The sequence below is a fragment of the Stenella coeruleoalba genome (genome assembly GCF_951394435.1).
Source record: "Stenella coeruleoalba genome assembly, chromosome: 14".
Lineage (NCBI taxonomy): Eukaryota > Metazoa > Chordata > Mammalia > Artiodactyla > Delphinidae > Stenella > Stenella coeruleoalba.
Genome location: NC_137160.1, coordinates 38,822,370 through 38,848,228, shown reverse-complemented (window position 1 = coordinate 38,848,228; position 25,859 = coordinate 38,822,370). Strand labels below are relative to the sequence as shown.

The window sequence follows — 25,859 nt, the reverse complement described above, 5'->3', positions numbered from 1 at the left end:
TCTGAGCAGCTGATTCATGGAGCTCCCCCATATGGCCTCCAAACCTCCAGCTTCATCCCTGGCAGTTCCCTGGAACTAGACAAAGGCACTTCTCTCCTTATATTCTCTCCCAGCCCCAGGCTAGTCCTAGACAGTCTTGAGGGTCCAGCTCAGGTGGCAGCTTCTCCAGACCCTAACCCCCTCCACCACCAGGTGAGTTAGTTACCCCACAGCTGGGTCCCTCACACGGTGAGCACACCCCATCACTGTGCTGGACGGGTCTTACCCATCCTCGTCACCCCAGGCTTGTTTCATGAATCAAAATCATCATCCTCCCAGCCCTGTGGCCTCAAGGGAAGCTGTGCAGCACAGGGAGCTTGCTGGCCGACCCCCCTCCACCTGTCCCAGTTGCCACCCGCCCTTGACTTCCCGAGAACTGAAGGGGAAGGCTGGGGGCCTTGTCACAGCTCTGGGCAGAGGTGAGCATTGGCTCAGCACCTCACACCTTCCTGGCTTCTGGCCGTGTGCCAGCCCGGGGCTGGCCGCAGGGACTGCCCCGAGGATGCCAGGCCAGCAGGGAGGCCACATACATCAGGGCTCTGTGGGGACTTGGTCCCCCTCTTCGGCCTCTTTGCCAGTTTATCCCTCACTCCTCTTCTCCCACCCACTGGGCAGCTGCCCAGATGGCTGTGTGTAGCAGGAGAGGCGGAAGTGCTCAGGTGTCGGGGCGGAGGATGTTGGAATGATGAGAGGAGCTCCTGAGATGCAGAAGGGCTGACCGGCCAGCGATGCCGGATTCCCCTCTGGCTCCCGTCTCCTCGGTGCGCAGACCAGCTTTCTCCATCTCTGGGCACACACCACACGCTCCAGGGCCAAGCAAGGCACATTCCGACACCTTGCAGCCTGCAGGAAGGGAACTCTGAGAGGTTTGAGTTTTGTTTCCACTGCTTCTATGGAAAAAAAACAGTTTTTTTTTTTTGCTTGCAAAATATCACATTTTTCCCAATTGAAGGCAAATCAATTTTATTTTGTAACGTGTCTGACTCGCGAAGTTCCATTGCTGCCCTGCTCTTGGCGGCCTCTTGGAACTAATCCCTGATCTCTGCTGTGCTGAGAGGTAGCCAGTCCTTCCCTGAGCTAAACTGAGGGCATTTGTTTTCATGTCTAAGTAAGTTGTGAGTTTGCTTTTAATAGAGGACCAAAGATGATGCATTAATCTTGGATTCTCCTTATTTTATCACAAGAAAACTGCTGCAGATGGAAAAAAGCAGGAGATCATCGTCCTGGATTCCAAGAGGAGCAATGCTATTAATATCGGTCTGACGGTACTGCCCCCTCCAAGAACGATTAAGATAGCCATTTTGAATTTTGATGAATATGCCTTAAACAAAGAAGGGATTGAGGTAAGGGGAGCTCTGTGGAGCGTTATTTGTGTTCTGTAATACGTTGCATATGTAAACATTACTGTGTCCAATGTGACTTTCTCCACAGGGTGGCTTGCCATTTTTCTGTCTCAGCCAGATTCTGAATAATGTTAATAATTCTCACATCTTGTTTTTTAACTTCTGGGGGAAAAGAAGCCCCACTTTGCCTAGGAAATTCAGAGATCCTCACTCTCTGGTTCATTTACTAACTTCCTTCTGACCACATTCCACCTGCCTCGATGTGGGAGAATTTGACAACCGCCACGGGGGTGGGGCTGGGATGCCTTCTTTCACATCATTTCAAACCAAATACGTTTAATGAACAGTCTCAAAAGTAGGGTTTTCCATACGTGCTCACTCCGTGTTAGCGGATTTGTTTCTCTCTTGGCACCCTTCGGGGTGTGTAGAGATGGGTTTCATTTGATCAGCTGGAAAACCCAAGCCAACTGAGTCTGCAGCATTTGTTAATCTGAGTGGCACAAGTGGAGAGAGATTGGGTGCCTTGGCTGTGACTACATGGCTGGCAGGCGGCCCAGCTGGCACCACAGCTCCCCTGCAATGCCAGGGCCCAGTGCCCTTCCACCAGGCCCTGCTCACCCTTCGCTGTGGGCTGGTGCCTGTCTGTAGGAAGTTAAATCTCCTGTTCTTATAACAGAGAAAGAGTGCGTGAAACCAATGGCTCAGCCCACAGATTCCTACAGATGGGTGGATGGCCTGGAGGCTCACTGGGTCAGAGTGGGGATCTGAAGACACTGCTTCATGCCGTTGGGTGACACCCACCCCATCCTTCTATTGGCAAAGAGCCCTGGGTTCCTTTAAAGGCTCTCCATATCTGAGATTCCTTCATACCCAGTCTTATTTGAAAGCCTCGAGAGTGAAGGAAGCCAATGAAGGCTGGCTGCAGGGAGGGAGAGCGGGCTTTGGCGGGAGAGTTGAAAGTGAGGAGGGCCTGGGGGGCTGTGCCCTACGCGTCTCCAGCCCTGAGTGTGGTAGGGGGCAATGGGGCCCATGGGGCAAAGTGACGCCTGAACCCAGGAGGACAGCCGTGACTTTGTGCTTTGGAAAGCACAGACCTCCACAGGAAAAGCCGTGTTCCAGAGGTTTGTACTGGATTGAGTACAAACTTCAAAATCCATGCCTACCCAGAACCCCAGAATGTGACCTTATTTGGAAATAGGGTCTTTGCAGACATGATCAAGTTAAGATAAAGTCATCCTGGATTAGGGTGGGTCCTACTCCACTGGCTGATATCCTTCTAAGAAGAGAGAAGTTTGGACATAGACACAGAGAGGGGAATGCCATGGGAACACAGAGGATACACAGGAAGACACACAGAACAGAGCACCGTGTGATGATGGAGGCAGAAATTGGAGGGAAGCGTTTACAAGCCACGGAGCATGAAGGACTGCCGGCAACTACCAGAAGCGAGGACAAGGCAAGGAAAGATCCTCCCCTCGAGTCTTCAGAAAGAGCATGGCCCTGCCAACACCTTGATATTAGACTTCTAGTCTCTCAAACGGTGAGAGAATAAATTTCCTTTGTTTGGAACCCCTGAATTTGTGATGCTTTGTTATGGCAAACCTAGGAAACCAGTACGAGGCCTAAGCAACTCTGCCCTGAGAAACACACACACAGCCTGTGCCAGGAGCAGGTACGATGAGGGAAGTGGTACTTCTCTCTGGCTGGAGAGGAGGTGGAGCCCGAGCCCTGGAGTCAGGCCATGCAGCACAGCAGGTCAGCAGAGCCAGGGAGTGAGGGCATGTGGCACACCGGGGAGGGTATAAAAAGGAGAGAGCAGGTGACAGTAGGCAAATACAGAGAGGGACACTGAGGCAGCTGCCAGACAGCGAGAAAGAAGGGAGCAGGCCCAGCCTCAGTATGAGGCACCTCCACCCTGGGACGCACAGAGCAGCAAGAGAGAAGGGCATTGGGCAGGTGGGAGCTGCCAAGCGGGACGAACCAAGTGCAAAGTGTCTCTCACATAGGACAGATGAGTAGGAGGCCCTAACGCACATTCTGGCCATCCTATTTACTTCACAGGATCTTTTAAAGACTGTAAAAGCTTCAGATTCGTACATAGCCTCTAAATGCAGCCAGGGCCAGCTTGATTGAAGGAAAAAATGACAACTTCCCCTTTTAAAAATATTTCCCCTTATTGCCATGAGAACTTGAAAGTCCATCAGGAGAGGTGGATGCCTTTGGTTTTGCCTTTTTTCTTTCCTGAAATGTCAGTCTCCCTGGGTGGGGAGAGTTTCAGATACAATAAGTTAATTAGATTTTAGAATGAATCAAATTATTTTTTCCTTTTCTGACTGGTTTTTTCAATCCAGGAAGGAATGATGATAGGGACAATAATGATGACGGATATGGGAACGGCACAGCACTAAACTTGACTTTCCTAGGTTTCCTCCTGTGGGCCAGACACCAGGTAGCTGCTTCACACAGACACTCATCAGACCCTTACGCGGTACATACTATTATGTTCTTCATCTTAAAGATGAAGAGGATGAGTTCCAACGTTTGTCTGTGTCCAAGCTCACAAGCCAGTAAGAGGTCGAGCTGAAATGTGATTTCTAGAGCCTGAGCCGGAAGTGCAATCCACAGGCCAGCTCTGGCGGCGGCCAGCCCGGGTGGGCTGTCTGGGCCTGGGCTCACCCACCGAAAAGAATAAGAGGGAGTCTGGAAGGGGAGTGAGAAGATGCATGAGGCAACGCAGCCCGCATCACAGCGCTGCCTATGGTTTTCCTCTGGGAGTAGCTGGCATATGAAATGAGGTACAGTGAGAGGACACAGCCATGGAAATCACTGCCTAACCCTTCCTGAGAGCTTGTTGTGTCATGAGTGCTCGGTAAACTCATATATAGTCACAAGACATGGAGTTACACATTTTTACCACATTTTTGAAAGCAAGGTTTATCAGCTGGCACTATTGCCATTCTGGGCTGGACAGTTCTTTATTGTGGGAGCTGCCCTGTGCAACGTAGGGTGTTCAGGATCCCTGGCCTCTGCCCACAAGATGCCGGTGGCACCCATCCAGGGGTGACAACCAAAAGTGCCTCTTAGACTTCATCAATATACCCTGGGGACGGAATCACCCTGATTGAGAACCCCTCATCTGAAGCTGCCTGGGCAAATCCAGAGACTGTGTATATTTTCAACTCTTGTCAGCTGTAGCTGAGAATCCAGAAGAAACCAGTCCTTGTGGGGAAGACAGAACCCAGGCCCTCCCAGCTGTTACCTGCTGTCTCTGGCCACTGATCCCAGGGGCCCAAGGGGTAGAGATGGTCTTCATCCAAGTGCAGAGCTACTCCCCCAAAGCTTATTGTCGAGGCTTGTTGTTCAAGAGTTAAGTCAGGGCTGAGAAGAGATGTAAGTTGCGTCCTTACAGATCTCCACTAATATGATTTCCAGCTTATGCCCAAATGGCCTTTTGCCAAGCCGTCTGCTTCTTGGATGCAGGCCCTGTAGCGTGGCACCACGGCTTAATGGGGTCATTCGAAACGAAACCTCTGTGTACCTGGACGTGATTAGGATGTATTCACTGACATCCTGTTTGTCACCCCCATGTTTTGTATCTGGTTCATCATGAAAACCCATGGGAGCAAGTAACTTCATTAAGGAAGTCGTTTTTCATAAGAGTATTAAACTTTAGAATATGGTTTGGGGGCACCTGTAAGTATTATTAATGGTATTTTCCCAAGTAAAACATCGCTGAGGTATCACAAATGGAAGTAGGAAGGGTTTTCATTTTTCTCCTTGCTTTTCTCATTTTTAGAGTCTGTGTTTACTCAGAGGGTAACACAATTGAATGGCCCCAAACGACATTTAACTTGGCCCTGCTTGGCTGCCAGGCCAGTCAGCATCCTAGAAACAGAATTTCCCTTTGGCCACCTGTACAAAGCTACAGTATCTTCTCAAGCAGTTTGTGTTGGGAACCCCGTCCACGGGTCCCTGAGTGAGCGCTGGACACGCGCAGATGAGCCTGAGTGCAGGAGCCCATCAGTGGGTCCACAGTGCCAGGAATGAGAATGTCCCACACTGGTAGTTTGTGGAATCGCCATGAGCATGGAGGTGGTGCTAGAAAGTAAGAGGAGCCCCTGGGTGGTTCTCCAGCGCTACCTTGGTTATCCAGCCTAGCTTCAGGCACTGCATCTTCATCTGTAAATTTGGTGCATAATTTCTGCCTTACATGCCTCACTTGAGTAATCATAAGAACGAAAGAAGATACTATCAAGAAATAAACTTGAGGAGTTAACTAAAAAAAAAAAAGCCCCTCCCTGAGATGAAGTGCATGAAGAGAATGCCATTGTCTCATGAGACTGCAAGTTGCATCCAAGCCCTGCATAAAGGCTCCAACTTTCTGCTGTTAGGTTCTCATCCAGAGTCGTAGCCAGGGTTCTGTTCAGAACTCAGGAGATATGGGGATACACGTATGTGTATAGCTGATTCAATTTGTTATAAAGCAGAAACTAACACACTATTGTAAAACAATTATACTACAATAAGGATGGTAAAAAAAAAAAGAACTCACAAGACTTGATAATTACTTAGTATGGTCTCATCTGCAAGTGAATGAGATGGCCAAACCCCAAAGCATTTGGGTCTGTAAAAAATAAGTCAGACTTATGAATTTTCATCTGAAATATGATTTTCAGATACAAAAGCAAGCATAGTTAAAGCAGTGCTGGAGAAACACTGTTTGGAAGAAAGCAAAAAAACACTGAGATTATTATGTCATGGGCCTGTTTGATGTTTTTCCTCCTTGTGAAACCAAATGGTCATCACAGAAACATCAGTAAATCTACTGACATGGTAAAGAGCAAATTAAAGGTATGCTCATTCCCTTGTCATCTGCTCATGGAAAAAAGGGACCATCACCTCATAGGAGGTAGCGTTGACCTCCTGTCCCCGTCTTACGGCTATTTTTATTGTCAGTGATGTGTAAAAAATAAGTAAAATAAACTGGCAGATGGTAACCTCATAAATCTTCAGTAGTGAACAAATGGTTTAAATTAGAGAAAGGAAAAACAAAAGAGTGTTTGATTACTTTCCCAAAGGAAAAAAGCAAACAAAAATCATCCCAGGAAAATGCCTTCTGAGGAAGGGGGAAAAGCGTTGACAACTTTATATTTCGGAATTCTTGTACATGCTTAAAACAATTTGAGCATTAAGAAAATTAAAATACAAATTCTTACTTAAGTTTTTCTTTTGAAAACCAGTTGAGTTCAAATGCTGGGTGTTTTGGAAGAAGTGACATCTGCTTGGATTGTTTTGGTCCTTTTTAAATGCCATCTGTGTGGACAGGTGGAATCAGTAGCATCAGCCTGTGGGAGAACAAGGAGGATCGTCACTGAACGTCTCCCCAGTGCTCCATTCCACCCACATAATCTGTGTTTGGGGTCGTGATGAAGAGGATGTTGGAAGAAGAGGTATCTAGGGCTCACCACCTGTGACCTCACTCTGACCACAGCCCAAAACAGGTCTTCAATACAGTTTGTCATCACTGGCTTCTGATAAACTCCTGAGACAGCCCTCCCTGATAACACTTTCAGAAGCCTAGGACAACTACTACCCCACCCAGATACATCCTAAGGCACAATCATGTAGATATCTGCATGTTTGCTGAGTCTGGTGTCAAGTGTCCAGTCTTTTATTTTGACTTTTTTTTTTAATTAATATAGAGTAAAGTTGACTTTTGGAGGGGGTCCAGGTCTATTGAGTTTTAAAACATATATAAATTCATGCAATGACCACTGTAGTCAAAATTCAAAGCAGTCCCATCTCCCCAAAAAGCTCTTGTGCTGTCCCTTTCTAGTCACACCCTTAACCCACCCCTAGCCCCTGTTAATGACTGATTGATTCTCATCACTATGGTTTTGTCTTTCCGAGAATGTCATACACAAGGAATCATACAGCGAGTAACCTTTTGAGATTGGCTTCTTTCACTCAGCATGATCGATGCCTCTGAGATTCATCCAAGTCGCAGTTTGTATCTACAGTTGGTCCCTTTTTATTGCTGAGTATCATCGCGTTGTAGGGATGTACCACTGGCTGTTTGTAGATATAAATATCCACCCGTTGAAGAATATTTAGCTTGGTCCAGTTCACAGCAGTTATGAATAAAGCTACTACAAATACTCATGTACAAGTTTTTGTGTGAATACTGTTTTAATTTTTCTAGGGTAAATACAAATGGAATTGCTGGGTCATGTGATAACTCTATGTTTAATCTTTTGAGGAACTGTAACTTGTCTCTTCATTCTCTTAACAGTGTCTTTCACAGAGAAAAAACGTTTAATTTGGATGAAGTTTAATTTATCAACCTATTCTTTTTTTGTATCATTTCTAGGGGTTCACTGCATAACCTGTGTCACAAAAATTTTCTCCTGTGTTTCCTTCTAAAAGTTTTGTAGTGTTGCTTCTTACTTGTAGATCTATGATCCCCTTTGTGTTAACTTATGTAGAAGGTGGAAGGTTTAAGTTGAGGTTCACTTTTTACATATGGATTCCAGTTGGTCCATCCAACACCATTTGTTGAAAACACTACCATTTGTCCACTGAACTGCCTTCATACCTTTGTCAGAATCACTGGGCCATATTTGTGTAGTCTATTTCCGGGTGCCCCGTTTTGTCCCACTGTATCTATCATTCAGCCCATGCCACACTGTCTTAATACCGCAGCTTTATTGTAGATCTTAAAGTCAAGTGGTATGACTCCTCCAAGGGTATTCTTTTTCAAAATTATTTTGGTTTGACTGTTTTGGTCCTCTGCCTTGCCATATAATTTTTAGAATCAGCTTGTCTATATCCACAAAAAAATCACGGTATTTTGATTGGAATTGAGTTAAATTTATACATCAATTTTGGGAAGACTAACATCTTGGCTATGTTGAGTCCTTCCGTCTGTGAACACTGTTCCTTCCCTCTTCACTTAGATCGTCTTTAGACGGTTAGATTGCTTTCATCAGCATTTTCTACTTTCCAAATGCAGATCCTACACATGCTTTGTTAAATTCATACCTAAGTATTTCATTGTAAACAGCATTTTTTAAAAATTTCAGTTTGTAATTGCTCCTTAGTAATATATAGAAACAAAATGGATTTTTTTGTATATTGACCTTATATTATGCAACATTGTTTAACTCATTGTTTCATAAGTTTTTTGTAGATGCCTCAAAATTTCCTATGTAGACAATTATACCATCTGTGATAGGAAGAGTTTTATCTTTTCCTTTCCAATCTGTATGTATTTTTAAAATTTTATATACCTGGCTAGGATTTCCACACAATGTTAAATAGGAATGGTGAGAGTGGACGCCCTGTCTTGTTCCCATTCTTACAAGGAGAGCATTCTCTCTGTCACCATTAAGTATGAAATGAGCTGTAGGTTTTTTTTTTTAATAAATGTATCTTATCAGGTGGGGGAAATGCCTTCTATTACTGGGTTGCTGAGATTTTTTTGTCATGAATGGAAACTGAATTTTATCAAAACTTTTTTGAGTCAATTGAAATGACTGTGTGAATTTTCTTGTTCACACTGTTAATCAGGTAGATTAATTGCATTGATTAATTTTTTTTCATATTGAACCAACCTTGTGGCTATTTTAAAATATATTGCTATATGAAATATAGCAATAGATTTATATATCTTAATATATTGGCATTTATTTATATACTTTAAAATATTTTGTTAAGGATTTTTGCATCTGATTCATCAGGGTATTGGCATGTAGTTTTCTTTTCTCGACTAGATTAACTTTGTCTGGTTTTTGTATCATGGTCATTCTGGTTTCATAAAAAGAATTAAGAATTGTTCCATCACTTGTTGGAGTTCAAGCCACAGATTCTGACCCACCTTCTGTGGACTGTTGTTCCAGCGTCAGCTCAGTTTTCAAAGTTTTCAAAGAGCAGTTCAGGTCTCAAAGTCTTTAATGTGCTTTTGAAGGTCAGATTCATACATGAACAGCTCAGGAGAAGCTCAGAAGTTCTTAAACAGCTTTGTGCCCTTGCTTTGCAGGCTCTTCATGTTTCATGACCTCCCCACTGCTTTCTGGTTTTCTGGGGCCTTCCTTTTTAGTCCTCCAGTGAAAGCTAGGTCTTTAGTTACCTCACTTTACCATGCACTTGCTATGACTGTGCCCATGTCTGGGGCCAAGGAGAGAGAAGATAGAAAAGAAAAGCATAAGGGGTTTGCCCCATCTCTTGGGAACACAGCTCCACTGACTGGAGAGGAATGTTCACTTCATCTGAGTTTTAGGACCTGCCAACCTTGCTGCCACCGCTAGGAGGCCCTTTCCCACACCTCGAGTCAGAACTAGAGGGCTCCCCTGGCGTTCTCTCTGTCTGCACCCGATACCCTCTTCCAGATTTTTGGGCTACCTGAGCCCAGGCTAGGGAATACCAGAGGAAAAATGGTCAACTCATTACCAGTTCAGTTGAACTTTCAGTTCTGGTCTTCTTCCTCAATCCACCTACCACTATTTCTTTTTTTAAAAGTCTTCAAGTACCTGCTCCATGCCTGCTGTCCAGGGTGTATAGTTGCATTTAGTGGGACAGACAGAGTATTGCTTACTCTATCTATCTCCCCCAGAACCGGAACTCCTTCCCACACTTTATCCAGATGGTTGCTATTGTAGAGCAGTAACCAAAGCCACTTAGAATTAATGAATTAACGTAAGTTACCGAAAAGTATGGCACAATGTATATTTCTTTGCTTTGATACTCTCATTTGATAAATGAGAGAAAAATAATGACACCTCCTCTTTCGTAATGTTGTATGTTAAATGTCACGTGATGGGAATTTTTACCTTCTTTTAAAATGTAATCACTAAGGAATTTGAACTTATAAGAGTCCTTCTGATGCCTGTTTGCTCCCTCTGCCTTGCGCAATTGACTTTTACCAGAAACAAATAAAAGCAGAAAGTGATACTCTTTCCATTAGTAGGTAAGTATTGCTCTTTATAAGTACCACCATCATTTTTTCCTCAGTCAGACTTGAGCTGAGCCTGATGTTAAGATGTTTTCATTTCTATATAAAATTTGAAATATACTTGAAATATTTAAAACAATGAAAGTTATAATATGGCCCATGTACAAAAGTTAGTCTGAGCTCTTGGTAAATGATTTATTTTTGTAAGCTCTTAAATTAATCTGTGAGAAGATTATATGCTTCACACATTTTACTCTATTTCTTAGGGAACGGGGAGCTGTTCTCTAATCTTCTATCTTATTCTTTCACCTTTCTCTCACGCCCCCATCCCTTTCTTGCCTAGAATGTCCTTCATGTACAAGACCAGGAAATTTAGGGCAAGTTGCTTATGGAACTGGAGATTTAAAGAAAGAGAAAGAATGTTAAAACAAATGAATGTAAATTTAGATGCTACGTAGGGCTTTTCCACTCTAAAGTTTATTTGGTATATAGCAGCTGTATATGATAAGAGCACTGACAGCAGAACATCTCTACTACCTGGTTGGGAAGTTACCATATGAATTTGGAAACATCGAGGGGTCCATCACTAAGAATATACTGTATCATTCCATCTTTCCAGAAAATTCTAACCATGATTCCCACTGAAGAAGAGAAGCAGAAAATCCAGGAAGCGCAGCTGGCCAACCCTGAGGTGCCCCTGGGCAGTGCAGAGCAGTTCCTCCTTACACTGTGCTCCATCAGCGAGCTCTCAGCTCGGCTCCACCTCTGGGCATTCAAAATGGATTATGAAACTACAGAAAAGGTAAGCACTTAGGAAGAGAGGCAGCCAGTCCTATGTCCCCAGAGTTGAGAATGTTCATTTTTTTAACGGTGAACATAGTGAAGTATCATTCCTGAGACAGGGTTTGAAGGGTGCGGGTTTGATCGTGATGGGGTCGTGTCTACACTGAGTGATGTGCAGCCTACCAGTGAGGGCTTATTCTAAAGTGTCTGTCTGGCACCAGCCTCAGATACTTGACTGTTTAAAAAAAACAAAAAAACTATCAAATGTTTTTCTGACTCTATATGCTCATTGTAGAAAATTTAGACAGTACAGAAAGACACAATATGGGAAGTGACTTGCAATCCTTCTAGCTGATGATGGTCACCTCACTGCCATTGACTGTGGCAACCAGCAGGTCACTGGGTCCCTTTGAGAGAGTATCACAGTAGAAAATCTGAGATGAACAGATTTCAAGAGGTTGAGAGGAGAGTAGAAGGAAAGTGAAGGCATGGGAACACTCATCCCGAGTAGAAAGTAGAAGCAGGTGTCCTCTCCGGATGGGCGAGAGGTGAGTATTTTTTGCAGGCTGAGAAGAAGGAACCATGGAGAGGACAAGGGAGGGAGGGATGGTGAGCTGGAGGTGAGCTTGACTGAGAGTAAGTGCCCAGAGGAAGTGGAGAGGATGTGTGGTCTTCCTCTTTCCGCAAGGGAGGGAGCACGGTCCTTTCTGAGGGCCAGGCAGGTAGCAGTGGGCTAAGGCTGCTTCAGGAGGAAACTGCTATATTTGACTCTATTCGAGAATCAGGCAGGGCTGAAGAAGCCTAGAACTGCTAGGGTGACGTGGTTGCAGAACTAGTCAGCATGTTCAGATGATTTTCTGGAGAAAAGTGAGGTAACTTCAGGGAGAAAACAGGTCATCGAGTCAGCCTTGGCCAGGGGCTGGGAGGGCCTGCCTAGCAGAAGCGAGACTGAAGAGAATGCAGCTGAAGCTTCTGGCTTTGGGGTCCATGCGTGGGGAGAGCCTCAGTGAGGACGCTGAGGTGGGGGGTGGTTACAGAACGACCAGACAGAGGGAAGGGGAGACTGAGGCCATGAGGCCACAGGGCAGGCTAGACACCTGAGAGAGTGGGAGTTTTGAAAAAAGTTGGAGTAATGAGGATGATGGCCTTCTAGAAAGTAACCCAGGCCAAGAGGTGGCCAGCCACAGAGTGCCTAGAGGGGAGGTTAGGAGACCTGGGTCCAGGGACAATGAGGCCACAGTTTCCAGTGTCATCTGCCTGGGAGGAGAAAGGCAAAGAGGAAGACTGGTTCCGACGCTGAAGGAACCTGCAGGTGAAGAGTTTCATAGACATCAACCATGGTCAGAAGAGAGAATGGGAGGAGAGTATAACCTGAGGGTCCTGCTTGAACTTGGGAGATGGGCAGGAACAGGGGATGACAGAGCAGATGTCACCCAACCAAGCTCCTGTGAGCCACAGGTACCCAGTTGGTCTGCACTGAGGAGACTTTGGGGCTAGACTTTCTCCTGCTGCCCTTCTGCTCTTTTCCATACCTGGGAGCATGTGCCCATCACATGGGATTGCCTTATACTGGGAGAACTCCACTGGTAATGACCTTGTACAAAAATTAAAAAGAACAAAGTAAAACCAAAATTTACGCTCTCTATCACCTTCTTCTAACTTTTTTTTAATTGAAAGGAAGTGGCAGAACCACTTTTGGACCTGAAGGAAGGAATAGACCAGTTGGAGAACAATAAAACCTTGGGCTTTATCCTGTCTACTCTCTTAGCCATTGGGAACTTTCTAAATGGAACTAATGTAAGTCTTTCCCATCGCTTTCTTCACAAAATCCCTGCCCTTCACTTGCCAGTGGAGGTCGTACCTCTGGTCCTCCAAAGCACAATTGAACAAACAGTTTTTGTGGTTTTTGGTGAAAATCTAGAAGTTTTGTCCTTAAAATATCAGGGCCTATTTATTCAAGCCTGTATCTTGCTATAAATAAGAAAACTTAGAAAAATAAGCACTTTATTCCTTGTGAAGCTTGGCTCCTCCCAAAATTGACTTTGGAGCTATTTTCTTCTACCCTGTTTTTTTCTTTTTCCCTTTTTTCCCCTGAGCTTATCACTTAAATATTTGTACTCATACACATTATAAACAAACTTCTTTTTGTTTGTTTTAATGGTCTCTCTTCGGCCAGGAAGTAGAAAAGCAGCAGGGAAGGGATTAGGGAAGTTGTAGATACCTACATGGCAGAGACCCCGCCCCCTTCGCCCTATCCCGGCACCCTGATTTAGGAGCAGAGCCCTGGGATAGTCCGTGGATGATGGGCGTGGTGGGAAAGGGCTGGAGGCTCATTTTGCTCTCAGGGTGGCTGGTCCGTGTGGAATCAGCTAAGGATGATGGAGCGTGTGGCCTGAGATGCTTCGCTCACAGAGGAACTGAATATTGGGCTCCTTCAAGACAGCATTGATTCTGAAACCATTTGGACCTTTCTGAGAACCTGCGTGAAACTTGTTCTTCCTGTCTTTTATTGAATGTTCCCCAAACAGGCCAAAGCGTTTGAGTTAAGCTACCTCGAGAAGGTTCCAGAAGTCAAAGACACCGTGCACAAGCAGTCCCTTCTCCACCACGTGTGCACCATGGTGGTGGAAAACTTCCCGGACAGCTCTGATCTGTACTCAGAGATTGGGGCCGTCACCAGGTCAGCCAAGGTATGTCCGGGGCTCGGAAGAGCGGGCGAGCCTGTCCCCAGAGGCTGGCTCTGCATCAGTCATCTCTGCGGAGCACAGGCTCTGTTAACTAAAACGCCCAAGTAATGCTTGCACCCCCTGCTCTAGAGTTTGTGAATAAAACTCGTCTCGTGCCATGTCTAATGGACTTTTGAGATCATTTTCCCATCTCTGGTTCTCTGTCAGATTCTTTCCTGCTGAGGTATGTGAAGCAAGCCTGCCATCCCAGTCAGTCCTAACCCTGGCGTCCCCTGTTCAGCTGCGTTACTCACCAGGCTGGCTTCTCCAGAGCAATGAAATCACCCAGCTGGTTTTAGGTGGGCAAAAATGTGCACAAGATGCAATTGGCCTCCTCCTCAAACTTCCATAGGACCCTGCAGTGAGGTGCGGAGCCAGGAAACTGAGGGCACGCCTGGCCCGCTGACCCCTACAGATTGGCCCTGCCTATGATCTTACACCGAGGGAACAGTTTTATAGGGCTATAATCAGCGTAGAGCATTGCCCCTCAGCTGCAAACTCTTAAACTGAGTGCAGAGTTAAAATCTTCATGAGCTTATGGCTTAGTTGTAAGAGCTGGATAGCCAGCTGCCCCGCTGCAGGAGCATCCCTGGGGCCAAACAACCCCAGAGGGATCCCAAACACAACAGAACTGGGAGATGTGAGGGTCTTGGAAGCAACAGGGAACTCACAGGGATGGGCTTCAGTAGGGCCAGGTCAGTGTGGAAGAAACTCCCAGAAATACAACCTGGCTGGGGAGCTGAAAGCAGAACAACGTTTAGCTCTGAGACACATTGGAATCTAGCGATGAACATAGGAGAGACTGTGGTGGGCAGAGTGGGGAAAGGGCTTTGCTAGGTTCCCCTTCAGGGAGCTTTCCCTCTCTCTGCCTTCTCCCACAGAGCTGGCTTGTGGGGACCGGGGGCCTGGGACCCTCCTTCACCTGTCTCAGGCCAGCAGCTGCCAGATCCACTGAGCTGGGCGCCCTGAGCCAGCCTGATGGTGGCCCTGCCTTGAGGCAGAAACAGGCAAGGCCAGCGATCCTGCAGCTCTGAGAGTGGACAGACTTTTCTGTTTCACAGGCGCTCTCTCTGTATGTACTCTGTGCCAGGCACTGTTCTGAAGTCTTTAGAAATATTACTTCAGTGTTCCAAAAGCCCTTCTGAGTGTCCCAACGGGGGTCTTCTAGGTGCCCCATGAGCACCTTCTCAGAAGACACTTTATTAGTAATAATTCTTGAGATAGAGTCTGCCTATAATTCTTGAGACAGGGCTTCTGGATCCCCTTCATTTGGTCCTGTTTCCAGAACGAATCAGTTCCCTTTTTACAAATCAGTAGTCCTTTGTTCTTTCCAGGGCCTTCTGCTAGGTGGAGCCTGCTTTTGATGAAAGTCGCCCTGGCCTAGGGGCCCTGACACCAGGCTGGCCCCCAGTGACTGCCCTGGGCCCCCTCAGTATCAGGCCTTTCCTTGCCTAAAGACTGGCAACACAAGCCAGACCTGCAGGCAGCTTCTCCCCATTAACCTCGGCAATTACGAAGGATGACTGTTGACCCAGGTCCATGTGACTTACAACAGGACGCCAAGAGGGCATCTACCACCACTTCTTAGCCTTTACTCCCAAAGTTCTGGGGGGCTTTGAGGGGCTCTTATGTGTAGACAGGTACAAAATCAGCTTCAAGGACCCCCAGCCCCAGCTGCCTTCATTCCGTCCCCTGGTGTGTCACTTTGGGTGTCCTCACTGCAACCCACGAAGAGCAGGTTACTTTGGCATCTGGAAGAAAACTGTCCCACCAGGGGCTGGTGGAAATGAGTGGAGGTGGGCATAGCTCTGGCTGCTCCTAGAGGGGCAGCGGCGGCGGGGGGGGACTCACAGGCTTGTGCAGAGTGCTGACAGGTCACGTTAGCTTTCAGAGAGCGACAGTGAAGTGTGATCACTGACTTGACCCCACGGCTCCAGGAGTGGAGGCAGGTGACCGTGCAGGCTCTTCTTCCTTACATTTTTACCCGCATGTATTAGTTATCTACAGCTGTGTGACAAATCACTCCAGAAGCTAGTGGCTCAGGATAATGTATTAGTTTCCTAGGGTTGTTGTAACAAAGTATCACAAACTAGGTAGCTTAGAAAAACAGAAATAATTTGTTCCCCAGTTATGGAGGCCAGGAGTCTGAGATCAAGGTGTTGGCCAGGTCAGTTTCTCTTGAGAGAGAAATCTGTGCCATGTCTCTCTCCTGGCTTCTGGTGGTTTGCTGGAAATAACCCCCATCTCTGCCTTCATCTTCACATGGTGTTCTCCTTGCGTGTCTATGTCCAGATTTCCCCTTCTTATAAGGATACCAGTCATATTGGATCGGGATCCACCCTACTCCACTGCAACCTCATCCTAACTTAATTACATCTATAATGACCCTATTTCCCGATTAGGACACATTCTGAGGTACTGAGAGTTGGGACTTCAACATATGAATTTTGGCAATAGGAAACATTATTTCATGAGTGGTTCTGTCTCAGGTTCTCTCCTGGGGTTTCAGTCAACATGTCAGCTGAGGCTGCAGTCATCGAAGGCTCGACTGGGGCTGGGAAGTTTTTCCCATGGTGGCTCTCTCATCTGTTAGTTCTTAGAGAGAGGACTCAGTTCCTTCCCAGGTCGGGCTCTCCCAGGGCTCCTTGAATGTCCTCATGACTTCGCAGATGGTCTTTCCCCAAATATGTGGTCTGAGACAGAGCACACAGGGGCTCCGGGCAGAAGCTCTTCCCCATTTATGACCTAGCTTTTACATTCTATTCGTTAGAACCAGGTCACTAAAGCTGGCTCACATTCAAGGGGAAAGATTTTAGGCTTTACATTCTGAAGGGCTGAGTGTCAAAGAATTTGCTGTTAAAGCACCAGGCTACTCATACTGTGTGTTTTCCCTGCCCCATCCCTTCTGCAGCCCTGGCTCTCGTCCCTGAGTTGGCCCGCTCCACCCCAGACTAACTTGATAAGACTTGACTACCTCACAGCATGGTTCCGTGTCCTCCTACACACGGAAGGTGGCCCATGTGGAGCAGTCCTCAGGAGAGGGCTTCCTGGTGAGGACTTCCTTCTCACAACAGAAGGCCAGGCCAGCTCTCTCCCTGGGGTGGAATTTTTTAGGGACAAACCTAGGCTTAAGGCATGACGGTTGAGAACTTAGACTCTGGAGCCAGAGAGATGTGGGTTCAAATCCCAGCTCTACCACTAACCCGCTGTGTGGCCTCTCACAAGTTCCTTAACCTTTCTGTGCAACAGTTTCTCCCCCGTGAAGTGGGGCCAGTTACAGAATCTGAGGCCATGAAGTAACTGTGAAGACTCAGATCATGGTGGTTTCGTCAGCCCCAGGAGACAGCCAGCTGAGGCAGCCTTCTAGGTCTCCTCAAAAGGTGCTACCTTAAGCTCTACCCTCAAACACCTTCCGGTCAAAGGCTCTCCACCTGGTTTCCATTGGCAGTGAGGTCACTTTTTTCTGCCACTACCTTTAAAGGCTCACAGTGGATTCTCTTCCCTGAAAACCATCTCTAACGTGGTTTCTGCCCGACCGCCTGTGTCCACTGCAGTGCTGGACAGGCGTCACCTGGTTAGACTGTACCAAGCTGCTCAGTACATTCTGAGCTGAACTGAAGTTACTACGCTTATTAAAGTTATTACAGACATTGCGGATCAAGGTTGCTGCTAGATGCAAATGAGGACAGGTGGCGAAGCTATGATTAGACCTGTTACAATTGGCATCAAATCTCCTAGACCTCTTAGATATTATGTGTCAATCCCAGACCATCTGGAACCCTTTCTAGACTTATCCTTTGAAATATTCAGTCCTTCTTTTTGAAACCTGCATTCCGTTTTCTTTCAGGTAGATGCCAGATTTTTTCTCAGCTCCATCGTATCATAGGAAAATGGAGCTTTTCTAATCTGGATCCAGAATTCCTTTGTTTTCAGGCAAATTATTTTTCTCAAAGTTCCACAGTGCTCGCCGCTTACCTGAATCCCCAGCCTCTGCCTCAACTTGCCTTCTGGTTTTGGCACCATAGCACCCAAGAAATCCAGGACGTGTGAAGTCTTGCCTGGCCCCTTGGGCATCTCCTATGCTCAGCGTACCTTCATCCTGTTTGGTGACAGATCTTCTCACGGATTCAACTTTTGTTGACTTGGCCTCCTCCATTGTCTTTCTCAGGGCGGAGCTGGAGGTCTGAGGTCACTCCAGCCAGTCCCCTTGGGCACTCGCCTCCAAGCCTTGCTCTGGTGACCACAGTCACAGCATCTAAGCGATGGCGGCTTACCTCTCCCCACCTTCTCTTTCTCCTCCTGACCTTTGTTTGCCAGGCTCTCACCCTTTCCCACCGTCTCTCACTCTCCATCCACCTCAGCCCCCTCCCTTCAGCTCACCAATTTAGCTATTTCTTCCTCCCCTCCTAGTCTTTTCAGTTTCTTTCCCCTATCTCACATCTCCCTCTATTAAATACCCTCAAGTGTATTATTTCACGGCTAACTCTCTGATTCCCATAATTTTTAGTCTAGAAATTCTATCAAAGCATTCTTTTAGAAAGCTTCATCTCAGTCCACTTTAGTCAATCCAAATTGGTCCCACTTCCCTGAAGAGCAAAGTGAATGTTCTGTCACATCTGTTCTTTGTACACGTGGTTTGCATCTGCTGGCAGATGGGATGGACCACACACCCCGATACTCACCCAGACACAGAGGCCTGGTGGGTTCTGTACATGCTCAGAGCTCAGTGACCACCTGTCTGTACTATGAGCCTCCTTGGGAACAGCAAGTTGGTCTCTTTCCGCATTGATCTTTGTCTTCTTCATACCTGGGAGGGGGACCGGCATGCACTAGTTTTTCCCTGAGTGTTGTTTGAATGAGAGAATGAATGGATAAATAAAGTAATTTGTCCCACAATGTAAAAATGATCATGGTGAAGGGAAGCTCTGGCTGCTCCTTAACTGGCCCCAGCATATCAAGGCCATCCGTGTAGGACTATGGTGCATTCCTCCAACCTCAAGTGAAATATCTAAAGAAAAAGAGAGCTCTGAAAAATTTTATGAGATATCTGCTCAGTTCATCTTGTACTAGATTCCTTGATATCCTGTTTTAATTTACAGTTCCCAAAGACTTTCTTAAGATTTCTTTCCAAATACGGCAAAAAAAAAAAAAAGGTGACACTGCATTGAGTTCATTTGGAGAAGTTTTATCACTAAATAATTTGATGTCAAGACATGTGGATAATTTTTAGGCCATAAATATGTTTGTATTTCAAGATGTAAATTGGGTTTTGATGTTTGTTTCTTCCTAGAGGCAGTTCCGTTTCCTGGGTCAGGTTGATGTCCGGTTATTTCATTGCATTTGGTAATGTTCTCTCTCCGATTTTCAGGTTGACTTTGATCAACTTCAGGATAATTTATGTCAGATGGAGAGACGATGCAAAGCTTCATGGGATCACCTCAAGGCAATTGCAAAACATGAAATGAAACCAGTTTTAAAACAACGAATGTCAGAGTTCCTAAAAGACTGTGCAGAGAGAATTATAATTTTAAAGATTGTCCATAGAAGAATAATTAACAGGTGAGTGGATTGAGGAGCTTATGCAAACATCAGTAAAACGGCAGGTTGAAGATATTCTGCAAACCAAGATCTGAGGGTTAAATTTACTAACATCGTCCTGTAAATTCTTGGTACATAGTAAGTGCACCTTTTATGGACTTTTTTGTTTCATGAGCACTTAATTTTTCTCAAACACACACACACACACACACACACACACACACACACCAATAATATGATGCCGTTGAATCTTGAGATGGGAAGGAATCTCACAGATGCTGTCATCCACAAATCCTACTCGATCAGGAATTGCATCTGTAAGATCTCTGGCAAGTTGGCCCCTGCATCTTTGCATCTGCCTGAACAGTTCTGCCTGCAGAAAGTACACATCCTTGGAAGGCAGCTTGACTTGTTAGGAAGGTTCCTTCCTCATATCAAGCACAGCCTGCCTTCTGAGACCTTTCTCTCACCGATTCTCGGATGGCTGCTCCGTGCTGCAGCCCTCCTAGAGACAGCCTGGGTCCCACCATGGGTCCCATCCTCTGGATCAGCCTTCCTTCAAGTCCCAGGATCCATGAGGACCCTGGGAGACACAGCAGTGATGTGTCAGGCCTTGCCTGACTACAAGGAGGCTGGCTGGGGTCTGGGACAGCTCCATGGCTGTCCGGGGCCGTCTCCCTTGTAAGTGGTGGCAGCACCAGGACTAGGTCTTCCAACTCCCCAGGTCAAGCCATTTCCTACTAGGCATCCCCCACTTTCTTCCCTTTTGTCTTGTCACAGAACATGGTTGCCGGTCCCTCACCCTGGTGTCTGGGTCTGCGTGCTGTGTGCTGGGCCTTGCGCCTTGGTGAGCAAATGTTCAGGCCTACAGGCTGCGGTTTCCCTGCAGCAGGTGCTCTGATAACAGACCCTCTGAAACAGGCCTCCTTGCAATTCTGTTAAGGGAGCCCTCCCTTGGGGTCATCTAAACCACAGGCGTTCCCCAGAGAACTGCTCTTCAAGCCCACTCCCACTCTTGTGCTTGAGTACTTTATTATTATTTTTAAACAAATGTATGGTATTTTCATTTATCCCTGTACATTTCACATTTTTTATTACTTTTGTCTCTTCCCCCCTGCCCCGTACTCTGTCTTTCCTTCCTTCCTTCACCTTTCTTGAACCCATACAGAACTTTTAAAACACCTCATTCTCTTGTCTGCCTGTGAGCCCTCTCTCAGCTTGTGTCACGTGCTCTTTGGGTGATCACACCTCCTGGGTCTTGATCCAGACTTTTCTGGGCGGGGGGTGGTGAGGGTAGTCTTTAAATGTTAGACTGGATAGGAATAAGGAACAGAATCTTCCCTCCAGGTTGACAACTAACCATTACTCAGTACTTTTGGAATTTAGTTGTTCAACTGTAAATCCCCCTCCCTGTACTTCATCTGGACCTCATAGCTGCCTTCGGGGTAGGAGGATCTTATCAGAGATTTTGTCAAATTTCTTACTACAAGCAAAGTACACCCTGCTTTTAACATGGCTAAAAAGGGGAGACAGAGAGTGTAAGCTGCTTTGGCCCTCCAGGCTTTGTATGATACAAGCAATTTCCAACTTAAAACTACTCAAATAAACAAATAGTTTCCATTTGGAATGGCAGGAAACTGGAGCAGTTTTATGAAAGTCTTGTAAAGTTATTATGCCTGGTCACAGTAACCATCTTATCCCAGACAGTTTAAGACTCAGCTTGGTGATATATCTGTTCCTTAAGCTAGTGTGTGTGTGTGTGTGTGTGTGTGTGTGTGTGTGTGTGTGTGTGTGTGTGTGTGTGTGTGTGTGTGTATGTGTGTGTGTATGTGTGTGTGTATATATATGGCATGTGCGAATATGTATGTTATGCATATGGTGTTTGCTCTGATTGTCCTTTTCTCCCTGGTAAGCTGGTTGCCCAGATGCTGGTTGCTCTTGTGTGACCTGGATCCCTGATGCTCATTATTGGACACCCATCTGGCCGCCCACCTTCTTTGCTCCCCTCTGTCATGGAGCTAACGGGGGCAGGTGCTTCCAGCTCCCTTTCCTGTCTGACGCCCCCCCACCCCCGCTTAGTGACTCTAGTGACCCCTCTTAATAAAGGAGCAGAAAAAAGAACTTAGACAATTTTCTTTAGGCAAAACCTGACTTTCAAACTGTTGCCTGGCTAAGAACATCTTGTTCTGGATGTCCAAACCTGCAGAGTAACCTGCCCTTTTGCGTTGCTGCAGTGAGAGCCAGTCCCACTCTGGATGTACAAACTGACTTGCCAATTCCCATGGAGTCACTGGGCTGCAGTTACACCGTGGCAGGCACTGCAGAGGGGACCAGGTGAGAGTGGGGAGAAATGCCTTCCTGAGAGGCACGGAGAACTACAGCAAGGACCTGGCATTCCTCGGGGAGAGACAGGTGGAAAACAAGCGAACACCCACACTGGCTTCCCCCCGGTGCCCCCAAATCCACCCCTCCGGGCCAGACACCCTACTCAGTGGCACACATGAGGAAAAGGGCGGAAGGTGGAACATATCACAGATGTTTGGCTCGTGCCTCACGACACTGATGAGGGGAACCAGCCCCTCCATAACCGTAAGACCTTCTTGTCATGTGTTATTAAAGTTACAAACTCAACTAACAAAAATCCCAGAAATGTTTTACTCCCTTAAAGGCATACCCACTTTATTCTTCTGAAGGAATGCCACAGTTTCTTTCCTTTCAAAGGTACATCTGAATCTTTTTTCAGGTGTGAATTTTACTTGCTGCTTATTACTCCCCTGTTTACAAAATATATACAGTAAGTCCCCTACACACAAATGAGTTCCGTTCCGAGTGTGCATTCCTAAGTCCAGTTTGTTCGTTAAGTCCAACAACGTTAGCCTAGGTACCCAACTAACACAATCGGCTATATAGTACTGTACCGTAATAGGCTTATAATACTTTTCGCACAAATAATACATACATAAAAAACAAACACAAAAACAAAGAAAACACTCTTAATCCTACAGTACAGTACCTTGAAAAGTACAATAGTACAGTACAACAGCCTGCATACAGGGGCTGGCACGCATGTTCGCATCTTTGAAAGCAACTTGAAGGTTTGTGTGTAGGGGACTTACTGTACTTGAATCATATCTCCAACTTATATGTTAAGATTGGATCCCCTCTAGATAAAAACAATGTTCTGGAAAGCAGAGGATAAGGAATCTTGAGTAGTACTTATGTATAAAAGAGGACCCAGCTGTGGGCTGATTGATCCTGCCTTGATTCCTCTTACACACAGATCTTGAGTAGTGATAAGTGGCAATGCATGTGTATATTACACTATCCTATCCTAATATATATAATATCATGCCATATCTCCAGTATATAATATCAGGCAGTAATAAGAGCCAGGAAGAAAAATTAAGAGTGTAAATGGGATAGGGAGTGATAAGGACATGCTGTTTTATGCAGGGCAGTTAGGGGAGGCTTCTCTGAGGAGGTGATATTTGGGCAGAGACTTGTGGGGTAAGAGAGCCATCCAGGCAGCTGTCTGTGGCAAGAATGTTCTGGGCGTAGGGAAGAGCTAGCACTGGATGCCTTGTTAGGGCCTGTGGTCCTCCCAGTGGAGTGGCCACCCCGCCCCTCCTTAGAGTCCCTGCAGGCTCTCAGCTCAGCTGTGTCCCCCGAGGGTCCCCTACACACCACACTGGGGGCCTGAGGCCCTGAGGTGGGCTTGTTCAAGGAATCACCAGGAGTCCTGTGTGTCTGGCGTCCTAGGCAATGAGGTCAGAGAGGTAGCGGGGCCAGTTTTGTGTGGATACACCACATATTGTTTATTCATCTGTTGATGGACATTTGGGTCGTTTCCACTTTTTGGCTATTGTGAATGATGCTGCCATGGAATTTGTGTAGGTTTTGTGTGGACCCATAGTTTCATTTCTTTTGAGTAAATGTATAGGAATGAACTTGCTAGGTCATAGGTTAACTCTGTGTTTAACTCTTTAGAACTGTGTCTTTTCAACCACAGCTGAACCATTTTGTGTTCCCACCAGTACTGTGTGAGGGTTTCAATTTCTCTACATCCTCACCAACACTTGTTATTGTCTGTCTTTTTTACTACAGCCATTGTAGTGATTGTGAAGTGGTGTCTGAATGTGGTTTTGATTTGCATTCCCCTAATGACTAATGGTGTTGAGCATCTTTTCATTTACTTATTAGCTGTTTGCCAATAATCTTTTTGGAAAGGTCTGTTCAAATCTTTTGTCCATTTTTATTTGTCTTTTTAGTGTTGAGTAGTAAGATTTATGTATATATTCTGGATACAAACCCCTTATCAGACGTGATTTGCAAATATTTTCTCCCATTCTTTGGGTTGTCTTTTCAATCTTGAGAGTATCCTTTGAAGCACAAAAGTTTTTGATTTTGATGAAGTCCAGTTTATTTTTTTTCTTTGGGTGCTTATGCTTTTGGTATCATATCTAAGAAATCATTTTCTAATCCAAACTCATGAAAAGTTATACTTTATGTTTTCTTCTGAGTTTTATAGTTTTAGCTAGCATTTTTGGTTTTAAACAGCATTTTTTATCCCCCTTTAAATGCATGTCATATGCTTTCCTTTAGTATTTTTCACAAAAAGAATAAGCCACTGTCCTTCACTTGAAAAATAAACCAAACCCCTACAAATAAGAGTGATCAGAAAAGTTTTTTTATACAATTAATGGTATCAGTTATATAATACTGTTTATTCAACATAAAAATTATCCTCTGTCTCCTACTATCTTCTTTCTCATTTCCTTAATACCTAAAAATTGGGAACTTCTTTGTTCATTTAATTTCTTTTCCAAAAGTTTTAAGTAGATAGAATCCAGTAATTTTTAATTTATATACTAAATAGCTGAAATAAATTGATTTAGGGCTGCTTGTTTGTTGTGTCCTAATTAAATTAAGATTGCATATAATATTGCAAGAAAATATTTCAAAATATTTACTTTAAGCATCTTTTTATAAGTCACGAATTAACATGTTATTCAAAATATGTTCATGTCAATTCCACGTATTCATTAAAGTGGGTTCCCAAAAAATTGCTAAGCAACATTTCTTTATCCCTTATTCAGTTTTCAGATGATCTAGAAACTATGCAATATTTTTCTTAAAATAGTACTTTATCATTTTTCTTGTAAAAGTGTTACACACCAGTTTTGGGACTTTCCTGGTGGCGCAGTGGTTAAGAAAACGCCTGCCAATGCAGGGGACATGGGTTCGAGCCCTGGTCCGGAAAGATCCCACATGTCACAGAGCAACTAAGCCCGTGCGCCGCAACTACTGAGCCTGTGCTCTAGAGCCCGCGAGTCACAAATACTGAAGCCCATGCACCTAGAGCCTGTGCTTCGCAACAAGAGAAGCCACTGCAAGGAGAAGCCCGCACACTGCAATGAAGAGTAGCCTGCACTCACTACAACTAGAGAAAGCCTGTGTGCAGTAATGAAGACCCATTGTAGCCAAAAATAAATAAATAAATAATTTATAAAAAAAAAAGTTTTACACCCCAGTTTTAAAAGACATTAAAACACAGATAAGCACGAAGAAAAGGTAATTAATCTCCTGAAATCCCACCACCTTTGTCAGTGAGAAAGTGAGTTGAACTTGATTTCTGGTTGCATTTTCATTCTTCAACCTCAGAGCCCCAAGAATGAAGAGCAGTGTCTTTGGCTGATTGGTTTTTTACTGAAAGTTTGCAGGCAGCTGATTTTTGTTCCTTAAACCTCAAGCCCTTGCCACCGTTGTTTCTTCACTGCAGGTTCCACTCCTTTCTGCTCTTTATGGGTCACCCACCTTATGCGATTCGGGAAGTGAACATAAACAAGTTCTGTAGGATCATCAGTGAGTTTGCACTGGAGTATCGCACCACCAGGGAAAGAGTTTTGCAGCAGAAACAGAAACGGGCCAACCACAGAGAGAGAAATAAGACCCGAGGGAAGATGATCACTGATGTAAGTTTCATGAAACCAGTTTCTTTATTTCATTTCTTCTGAAAGTCTGATCAACCATAAACCTCTCTACAGGGGCTTCCCTAGCGGTCCAGTGGTTAAGACTCCACGCTTCCAGTGCAGGGAGCGTGGGTTCAATACTTGGTCAGGGAACTAAGATCCTGCATGCCGCACAGCACGGCCAAAAAAAGGAAACAAAAACATAGAACTAAGATATAAATTAAGGATGCGTGGCTGGTGGAGGAACTTTAACCCACCACACAATTAATTAACTCGGTGTGTTGTATGATGCTGATGACTTTAAATGCTTGATTCCATTTTCAACCTTTGCAATGTGGATAGAATGGAAGAGGAGAAGAAAAAATACAAGAGGCCCGTGTACAGCAAAAAATAAAAAATAAAATACAAAAGATAACGGCACTTATAATAGGAAGACAAATGTACTGATTTGGGAATTGATTCAGGATCTTAATAATCACAATGATACTATGTAACCAATCAGCTGACACAT

The 25,859-nt window shown here is 45.3% G+C and overlaps 1 protein-coding gene across 1 annotated transcript in view; it reads left to right on the top strand.

Moving 5' to 3' along the window:
* FHOD3 (formin homology 2 domain containing 3) overlaps positions 1–25,859 on the top strand; it is a gene marked incomplete at its 5' end in the record, with an annotated part of 177,867 nt that overhangs the window by 121,322 nt on the left and 30,686 nt on the right. The window contains 6 exons of the mRNA XM_079943029.1: positions 1,224–1,382; positions 10,952–11,134; positions 12,793–12,912; positions 13,644–13,805; positions 19,210–19,400; positions 25,159–25,351. Of these exons, the coding sequence (XP_079799155.1) occupies positions 1,224–1,382; positions 10,952–11,134; positions 12,793–12,912; positions 13,644–13,805; positions 19,210–19,400; positions 25,159–25,351 (1,008 nt within the window). The remainder of the gene's footprint in view (positions 1–1,223; positions 1,383–10,951; positions 11,135–12,792; positions 12,913–13,643; positions 13,806–19,209; positions 19,401–25,158; positions 25,352–25,859) is intronic.